The sequence below is a fragment of the Acomys russatus genome, chromosome 2 (genome assembly GCF_903995435.1).
Source record: "Acomys russatus chromosome 2, mAcoRus1.1, whole genome shotgun sequence".
NCBI classification, from domain to species: domain Eukaryota; kingdom Metazoa; phylum Chordata; class Mammalia; order Rodentia; family Muridae; genus Acomys; species Acomys russatus.
The window spans coordinates 29,231,092-29,240,603 of NC_067138.1; the positions used below are offsets into that span (position 1 = coordinate 29,231,092).

The following is a 9,512-nucleotide window of genomic DNA, read 5'->3' on the forward strand; positions in this document are numbered from 1 at the left end:
CCAACACTCGGCACTTCATTCTATTCTCTCTCCCCAGTACAGAGTTTAGTGTTGAAAGGCCACTTTCCTTGTCTACTCAGACCCATCTTACTGCCTATGCTTAGTAACCCCACTTTATGTTTTTTATTGGTGGCAAATCATTTCAGTCAAGCAGCAGATATGAGAATAGTTTTATATAACCAAATAGCTTACAGATCCCATCATACAGAGAAATACAGAGGAGGCCGAAACTGATGGGAAGAAAGATAATATATGTTTTAAGTACAAAGAAGATTAGAATCTGCCTGTCTTGTTTTCCTTAACAGACTGGTTTTCTTCTCTCCACCCCAAACTTTTAGGAACAAGACCTGTGAGTCATGTTTGTTGCCGAAATGCCAGCCTGAAAAGTCATCCAGCTACTGTGACTTTAGAACCAAGAGCTCCAGGTTTAACAGTGGCTACCTTGGCTCCTAGTGGATATGAGCCTTTTCAGGATGATGACAAGGCTGGTACTGTCCCTATGTTCTCCTTAGTATTCTGAATTTCATCAGTGCAATTTAGATCATACAGTAACAGTCCTGACCCCAATGCCTCTTCTAGAAAAAACCACCCATAGCAGTTTACCATGTCCTCGCAAATGAGGCTTACAACAGTTCCTATTGTATCTCTAACTGTGAGTGTCTTTGTGGGTGCACATGTGTGTACATATGTGTGTATATGAGTATATATGTGTGTACACATGCATGTACGTTTGTGCATGTGTGTATATTTGTGTATGCACGTGTTTGTATGACTATGTTCATTGGTATGCATGTGTCCGGGGGTATATTTGGGTGCACAGGTGCATATGTGTGTGTGTTTGTTTGTCTGTGTGTTTCTGTGCACCTGACAGGATGAATAGTGTAAAGTGCATCACAGTACCACAGAATGGTACTGGTGAGGACATGTCACTGTGGAAAGGTGTTACAGAATCTGCTGTTACGGAAGGCCTGGCTTCAGTGTCAGGATGATGTGTCTATGCCAGTTTTCACATAAAACACTGGGAAAAATCAAAATATGTCTGCTTTGTAAAGTGGCTAGCAGTTCATCAAGTTCAACTTTAATAGTAGTCAAGAGTAGAAGCTAGATTGCCCACAAGGGGCAAATGTCAAAAACATCAGAAAGAGATTTGGGATGGAAAGAAGGAGCTGCTGGAAGACCCTGGGCTGCCAAGCACACTAGTATCTTCCTCTAAACCTCCAGCATGGCTGATGGAAGTTTCCCAACAGCTCAGGATTTCTATCCTCTACTTATTTGAGGCAGCAGGCAGCAAGAAAGATCTGCTTTTGATAGTGACCAGATAGTCTATGATTTTGGAAATCAGGAATCAATAACCAATTTTGGGAAAATTGCAGATGCTACAAATTAAATCCAAGAGGTTATTCTTCCTCTATCCCTTCAAGTTGAGAAAAGGCTGTTCAGGCAGAGATATGACAAGCTAAAACTGATTCTTATTAAATACATAGCTTGGGTCTTTGAATGTTACATCAAGGATAAATGGAAACTACATAGCTTCAGCTTGTTCACATTTTACTGTTCAAAATAGCCCACCACCCAGATGTCCTATGAAGCGACACTAGACTTTCTGAACTCATAGCTAAGTTGTGATTCTGGGATGCAAGCTCTCAAAGGCACTCAAGACCAGAGAGAGAAAAAACTCTAGGTACCCATGGTCATTTTCCTGGGGGAACATGCCTTCGAAATTCTCATAGTTTTCTGCTATCTAAAATACAGAGTGGAATGGTGGGTTTATAGGTAAAGTTGTTCCCCCTAATTGCAGACAAGCACATTGACAATCTTCTTCAAGACCACAAAGTGACAGAAAACGAACAACAAGCTAGGAATATGGCATGGTAGACCATGTCAGAAGTCAAGCAGTTGGGACAGACCTAAGTCTCAGATTCAAGAGATAGGGAGGTAATTCTTTATAGAACCCAGTATAGAAACCCATTAAGATGAAGGTCTTCGGCATCTGAGTACAGACTCATGACTGCTGAAGACTGGCTAGAGACGTTGCTTGTAGTTAGTGGACGACAACATGCTAATCAACACGCTTCATAGGTAAGCAGGAGCAGCTGGCCAGTTGGCCGCACTTGGGATGTGATCCCAGGGTAAGCCTGGGTGAGCTTATTAGGCTTGCATCTTTAGACTGTGTCAGGCAGCCTGCTGTTGGAATAAGTGGTAAGAAAGATGGGATGTACAAAAGGCTGTTGGAGCAATCTGGCTTGGTTCCTTCCTCTCCACTTATCTGGATGATAATAAGTCCTCTAGTTGGCCTGGGAGTGTTGCAGAAGTTGTGGTTTCCACGTAGACATGTTTTTTTTTTAAAAAACCCAGGTGTGGGGGCCTATGGGGTCTGCTTCAGTTTATCCACAGCTGATAGTTGCCTCCTGAGAGGGCTCATGATATTTGTCAGCTGGGATGTGCCTCTTGTTGGGGTGTGGTCTTTGTTAGTGGGGATAAAAGCCAGGGTGGGGGGAAGAGGGGAGAGAGAGAGAGAGAGAGAGAGAGAGAGAGAGAGAGAGAGAGAGAGAGAGAGAGAGAGAGAGAGAGAGAGAGAGAGAGAGAGACAGACACAGAGAGACATAGAGAAAGATAGAGACAGAGAGAGACAGAGAGACAGAGAAAGAGAGAGAGAGAGACAGACAGACAGACAGACAGACAGAGGGCTGCAAGAAAGAAGAAGGCTGCTGGTGCTTCCCCTGGTGCTCCTGGTTGCTGTTGATGCAGTTTGATGAGAAGAAGTTGGAGATGTCCTGAAATGAAGATTAGACTTGCCCACTAACCTTTCTCCCCTACCTGGCATTGGCGTGTTGGAAGGGATTGGGGTGGAGTATGGAGAAAGAGATATAGGGAACCCAAAATAAAAAGTGGCCATTTAAAAGTTCACCTACATGGGAGAGCAGTGTGTGGTATTTGTAGCCCAGTGTGGATATAAGGACACAGAAGTCCTTACGAGGGACAAGATTGTCCCTTGATGAGCTACCAGCCTCTCTGCCAATATACTGCAGTTTCAGGAAACTGAAACTTTAAAAGTTCATTTATTTTATTACCAAAGAAGTATTTAGAACAGTGGTTCTCAGCCTTCCTAGTGCTGCGACCCTTTAACACAGTTCCTCATGTTTTGGTGACCACTCCCCAAACCATAAAATTAATTTTTCATTGCCACTTCATAACTACAATTTTGCCACTGTTAGGAATTGTAATGTGAATATCTGATACTCAGGAGAGCTGATATTCGAACCCCTGTGAAAGGGTTGCTTAATCCCGAAGGGACTGATGACCTACAGTCTGAGAATGACAGGTGTCGAGGGTCTGGGTGGCATTCAGGGATTGAGTGAGTGCTTTGTCAGTGCCAAGGCCTTGGGCGCAAGCTCCTCTACCAACAAAACAAACAAATGTTCTCATAAGGAGTGTACTTACTTTCTAGCGATTACCACAAACAGCACACATTCAAATGAAAGTCATAGCAGTAGGTGGATGTAGCCTGGATTTAACTCAGACTAAATAGGGTGCATGTATACTGTCTGATCTTGGGGAAGTAATTTGATATCTGTTTCTGACCTCTCAAAGGAGGATGATTCCACCTCCTGCTCCTCCTTACGCTACAATAGTCCAGTTGGCGTGGAGTAGGGACGCGATCTGGAGGCCAGGGTGCCACACAGCGATCAAGAAACTCAAGAGCTGCCCATTCCTTTGTTAATTGTCAGCTCTACTCCTAAAGTAAACTACATGCCCACACAGACTCACTGTTCTTATTTTCAAAGGGGAATAATAATTTACCTCATGGTGTTATGACATGTGACAGACAGGGTATTTAGCAAAACATTTTGCATACAAGAAGAACGAAAACTTCCACATTCCTATTCCCCCATGTCATTTGTAAAGTAGCGGAATATCAGACACAAGTGGATGGCACTGAGACAGAGAGGCCAGTGAATAAAAGGGGTGCACGCCAACGAAATCGCACAGGACCCACAAAAAGCAACGAGAGCCCCAGATGTACCTGGTCGGCCACTCTGTACACGTCTTCCTTTTGGCTGCAGTCACAGGTGTAGGCATGCACTCTGGTGGCTCCTGCTTCCCGAGCCATCCGACAGGTCTCCCCATTGGCCTCCTTATTCACATCCCAGAGAACGAGCACAGAGCCCAGGCGGGCAAATTGCAAGGCTAAGAGCCTTCCGAGTCCACTCCCAGAACCGGTTATGAGCACTATTTCACCAGCGACATTCTTCCTTTGTTTGGGGATCACATAGAAAAGCAGAGCTTCCAGAAGACTAAGCAGTGACTTTCCTAAGAAAACAAGCAAGTCCTTTGCTGACTCCGTGTTGAAAGACATGTTCTGGCCAACACCTTTAAAGCAAGAGAGAGTTTGCTCAGTTCCCTTTACTGAAGGGAAGGAAGTACTGAGAATGTGATGGAAATGCGCTTTCTGGAAGCTAAGCCTGAACTCAGGGGCAGGCAGAGTGCACAGTGATGTCTTATATCTGGTACAACTTTCACACATGGCCTCAAGCTCTCTTCAGAGCTGCATGCCAGCCATGGGTCACACGCAACAACAATGTTTGTTAGTTGGCCGTTGGGAGCACCTCACCCAAACACATGCTGAGGGGTGTGTCTGCATTTCTATTTCTTACTAACTATGAGTTTTGATGTGAAGTTTAATGCCTCTTGTCACATCATATTGTTTATGACATACTGGTACTATACTTTTTGTCTCCTTTTAGGTTTATTTTTTTTCTCATTTGTAATTATATATATTTTTTCATTTAGTGATACTATTTTAACGTTTGGAGGCTAGGGATTTGGTTCAGCGCAAGAGTGCTTGGCCTGGCTTCTAACTGATTCCCAATACAATACCAAAAACGAATTTGTGATATAAGTGCAAATTGTAAGATCCTAGCCACATTAAATACTCGAAGAGGACTAATTAGCTTTCCACTGACACTGTAAGTACCTTCCCTAGGCTGAGGGCCCCATTCAGTCAGCTCTCCTTCTCTTACAAGATTTGGTGAGACAAACTCGGATGCCTTCTGCGAAGCTTGGAACAGTCTCCAATGTCTTCCTGGCCCCCGCTCTCCTCCTCACCAGGCTCAGGTCTTAAGTTCTATGCCTGAGATGAGAATAAACTTTGATTTATCATAGCTCTGCTGCACAGGAAGTGTTTCACAGTTGTGTTGTTACTATTGTGGATTCTTTTGTGTTTTTGATTCATAGTGCAGACCACCAAAAAGGCACCTAGCAGCTTTTTGTGAAAGAGTAAAGGGCTTCCTTGAGTGGGATGTTCCATTGAGAGGCTCAGATGCAGGTACAGGTTTCCAGGTGAAAAAGTACAGACAATGGCAGGTCTTTACTTTGCTGGTTGGCTAAGGACCAACTAAATGCTGTTAACGATAGCAGATGGTCAAACCATCTTTAGAAGGCTTTACCACTCAAAAGTTGGTATGGCCTAAACTAGTTTCTACGGACAAGACTGGCAGATGGAGAGAAGGCGTATGAGACCTGCTCAAGGTCACTGTGCTACCACAAGGCTGGGTTGCTCCCATGTTATTCCTATCAAGCATCAGCTCCAGTTGGTTCTCTGTAATCTGGGGCCATGGCTGTCTCATAATCTAAGCTGTTTTAGATGAAGAATCAGATTTGTATACAGATTATTGAATCATCACATGCAAAAGTGTCATAAAGAAAAATTCTAGGTGGTGGGAGACTTGGTCCAGATTGAGGCCTGGAGAAAAGCAAGAGGGAGGGATTGCTGCTGAATAATTTTGCCAGTGATGAGCAACAGACATCAGAGATTGGGCAGTAGCTTGATGGGTCTTGAGGTAGGCTTGATCTGGGGCTTTTCAGAACGAAGCAATGCTGCTTGGGAGAGGTACTGAGGCTCAACATTCAGTTTTATTATACTTTTGCATGCAACAACTCAAACCCTCTGACAACTTTGCCCTGGTTTATATCCAGAGCAATTTTTAGATAGTTGATCAGGCCTCTGAGGCAATCTATAATGACATTTTGAGGGAAGACTCTCATTTTAATAGGCAGCCACCAGGTGTGTACCTGCAGCCCTGTCAGGTGTATGCCAAATTATGAACATAGTAAATGGACACTCCGGCCACATTTGCTATAGGCAGTGTCTTATTTCCATTGCTCTTCCCATTAGAAAAGATGTAGCAGGTGACCCAGAGAGGATACTCTGTCCCCTTTCTGACACAACATTATGTGATCTGCTGCCAGAAGACAAAGTTTTACACTCAGTTGTCTCCAGCCACATGGAGAAATATCAGGATGATGCAAACTCTGGAACAGGTCCCAGGTTTTTCCTGTCTTGGCAGATATGTCCTAGGTACTTAGGAGCTTGGTAGCATGCAGTAGCTCCCATGTCAAATTTAAGATGTCTTCAGTGTTCATGCAGTGAGGAGAGAGATTGTAGTGTTTAGGTTAGGATGCTACATCCGTCAGTGTCTTACTCGATGAAAATTATTTCACTGCTGGCATCTCAGTCTGCTCTAAGAAGTTAATGTTTATGCAACAGCACATGGACACTGCTAGTATAAGGAACCACTTGAAAAAGTTAAGAAAAAATAAAGCTAGGCATTGGTCTGTACACAGGCATCCGTAGGGAACACAGCACTGGGGGGAAATGCAGAAGAGGTGGCTGGAGTTTAGTTGCAACAGCATCTCCCCATCTTCCCCCCAGTCCCCAGAAGGAGGTGTATTCAGAACAGAAATGCCTTGCTAGGACTGGCGCCCACAGACAGCACAATACTCTAATGCTGTCGTGGCCATGGATGGGAACAAATGGATCAGTGTTTCCTGACTGTACCCTTGAAAGATGACTGTAGTAAATACACTAACAAACAAAACAAACAAACGGATCTATGCCTTCATTTTATCCTAGTGATTCTTCTTAGGAAGATACAAGTGTATTCCATTTAATCAGGCTGAAAACTTGGTGTCTTCATCCCCAACTGCCCCGCCCCCACCCCCACCCCCAGTTCAAAGGCTGAGCTCACTAGGCACTTAGGAACTCCATGACACTTACTTCCAAGCCCAGGGTTACAAGGAGCAGATAAATATGGTGGATGCAGATAGAATGACAACCCTAGCTTCTGCTGAAAGGGGTGAATTAGAGGTTGCAGGGAGGAGGTTGTGCATGTGTGGGCCCTGGGCAGAATGCAGGAACAAAGCAGTAGGCATCTGTTTTGCTTTCAATTGCCCAGCAGCTCAACCCCAGAGGGACAGACACCTGGGTTTGGCCAGAATTCCAATGCCCTGCAGTGTGGTCAGACAAACTGTCTCCAGCTTGGTGCTGGTCCCCGACTGCTGCTAAGGTTCCCCTGGCTTAAACTCTCATGACTGAATCTTGGTGCCACATCTCTAGGGACAGCTCCAGAATCTGAAATCTCCGAAACTCACCTTGCAGACTGTCCCCTCTCTGGTCAGCACGAAGATGCAGGCGTCTTAGGCCTCAGGCACCTGGGTCCCTGGTTCTCAGCTTAGTGAGGTTCGGGTGTTTATCTCTGAGTAGGGTGTAGCCCAAGCTCAGGGGCGGGACTGTGTTCTGGTGGAGGGTGGGGCCTCTCGGTGCTTGTGGCCTTTCCTGTAGAAGGTGGTAACTGGATAGTGGAGACTGGACGCTTGCCCCAGTATTGCCCATCCCTTTTAAAATTTCCCATGCCCAGGCTGGAAAAAAGATTGCTAAAACAGAATTTCTCAGGTGTAAAGGACAGAGTCACCCGTGAGAGATTTCCCAACACCAGGTATGTTTGCAAGCACAGCCAAGGTTTCACACGGTTTATAGACCAATTTGTGTGCCCAAGCAATCTGCAGCTCAGGGCACGCATGTATGGTTCTTCAACACTGTCTGATTCTGCCACTTGGGACCCAAAGTCTCAGGTATCAGTAAGGAATGTGGGTGTGAGCTTGGGACTTGCCAAGAGGTGGGTGGGCGGTGGCCAGAGTGCCTGTGGCTCTGGCAGGTGGCCAAGGGAGAAAGAGTTTGTTTTAACAAGATGAGATTGAGAAATGAAAATAGAGTAAGTGCCATTGGAGTACTATGACCTATTTCTTTAACATTGCTTGTGTTGCTTTGTACATGACATTACTTGTGTACAAAGACCCCTCCCCCCAATAGAACACAGCTAAGCAAACAAGCTAAGTTAGTAAGATTAGTGAGTGATCTGATGTATCTATCTCACCACCAAAATGCCTGTGATGGGTGGTACCACAGCAAACAGGAAATACTGGGAGCAAGAACCAGCTTGGGTCTGGATGTATGTCTGCAGAGCTGGAAGGGTCAGAGCAAGTGGGTAAGGCCCAGAGGAGTGTGGCCTCAGACAAGCTTTATCTGGGACAAGCTTGGGCAGGAAGAAAAAGCCTGGAAAATCAGGGGCAGGGAAAGTCTTAGCTCCATTTTCATTGCTTAGAAGTTTCCTGGCAAGGCCTTGGAAAGGTTTGGGTAGCTGTGTGGACAGATTGTGGGCATTAGTGTTAGGTTAGCTATCTTTACCTGAGGGCATGTGAAGTGGGAGACCATTAATGATTGTTTATCAAGGAATCATCTGAAATGAACTCAGGGTCTATCTGAGGGCAGCCAGGCAGCCTGGAGAGAAGTGGCTAGGCTGTAGAGACCTGGAGGTGCTGCAAAGAGAGAGCAGGCCAGGGTGGACAGGTGAGTAGCACCTAGGCATGATAGTGGACTGAGGCTTGGAGAGGAGCTGGCTGATGGGCCTAGCATATCCAGCTCATCTTTGAGCTCAGATGGATGGATGCTGGAAAACACCAGCTTTCCATCACCTTCATCCTTCTTTCTGGCCAGACACTGGGGATAGAACTCACGAAAGAAATGGAGCACTATTAGAAATTTCATCTCTACAAAATATGGGTGTGGGCAATATGTGTGCATTGCAGGAGCAGTCGGAAATGTGGTGAAGGTTCTACACTGACTTCAGAGGGTCAGAGGCTTGGCTGCTGCTCTGAAAGCTACAAGAGGGCTCCTGAGTAGAGTCCCTCTGCAAGGGAAAGAAATGGACAGTTTATGACAGGAAATATTTCATGGACTAATTGACATCTGAGAACATGATCCCAGCACAGTCTAAGTTTTTTGGATTGTAGAGATATGCATTTAAAGGATGATTTCCCTTCAAACTAACAAATATTTTGTGAGAGAGTATGTTCATATTGGAATATGGTGTCAGTTATGTAATTCTCAAACATACACACACACACACACACACACACACAGCCAAAAAAAAAAAAAAAACAAAAAACAAAAAAACCAAAAAAACCCAAACCCAAAAATTAAGACCTGAAAGGCATATGCTCTCTAACCCAGTTCTCTCCAAGGTATTATCTACTGTTTCTCCAAAGAGAAAGTGGGTCATAGGGAATCAGAGATGGGGAAGGTTTTGCACTGAACCATGGGATCTATTGTCTTCTCAGGAAATAACCATAGTAAAGAGAATCTTTGATCATTCATTTCTAAGAATTATGTGCAA

At 44.9% G+C, this 9,512-nt stretch overlaps 1 protein-coding gene across 1 annotated transcript in view; it reads right to left on the reverse strand.

Annotated features, from left to right (window-relative positions):
* Sdr16c5 (short chain dehydrogenase/reductase family 16C member 5) overlaps positions 1–7,562 on the reverse strand; it is a 16,519-nt gene extending 8,957 nt beyond the window's left edge. Inside the window, exons 1-2 of the mRNA XM_051159806.1 lie at positions 7,432–7,562; positions 4,025–4,371 (exon numbers count right to left, since the gene is read on the reverse strand). Coding sequence (XP_051015763.1) covers positions 4,025–4,357 — 333 coding nt within the window. The 5' untranslated portion in view covers positions 4,358–4,371; positions 7,432–7,562. The remainder of the gene's footprint in view (positions 1–4,024; positions 4,372–7,431) is intronic.
* Positions 7,563–9,512: the final 1,950 nt, after the last annotated feature.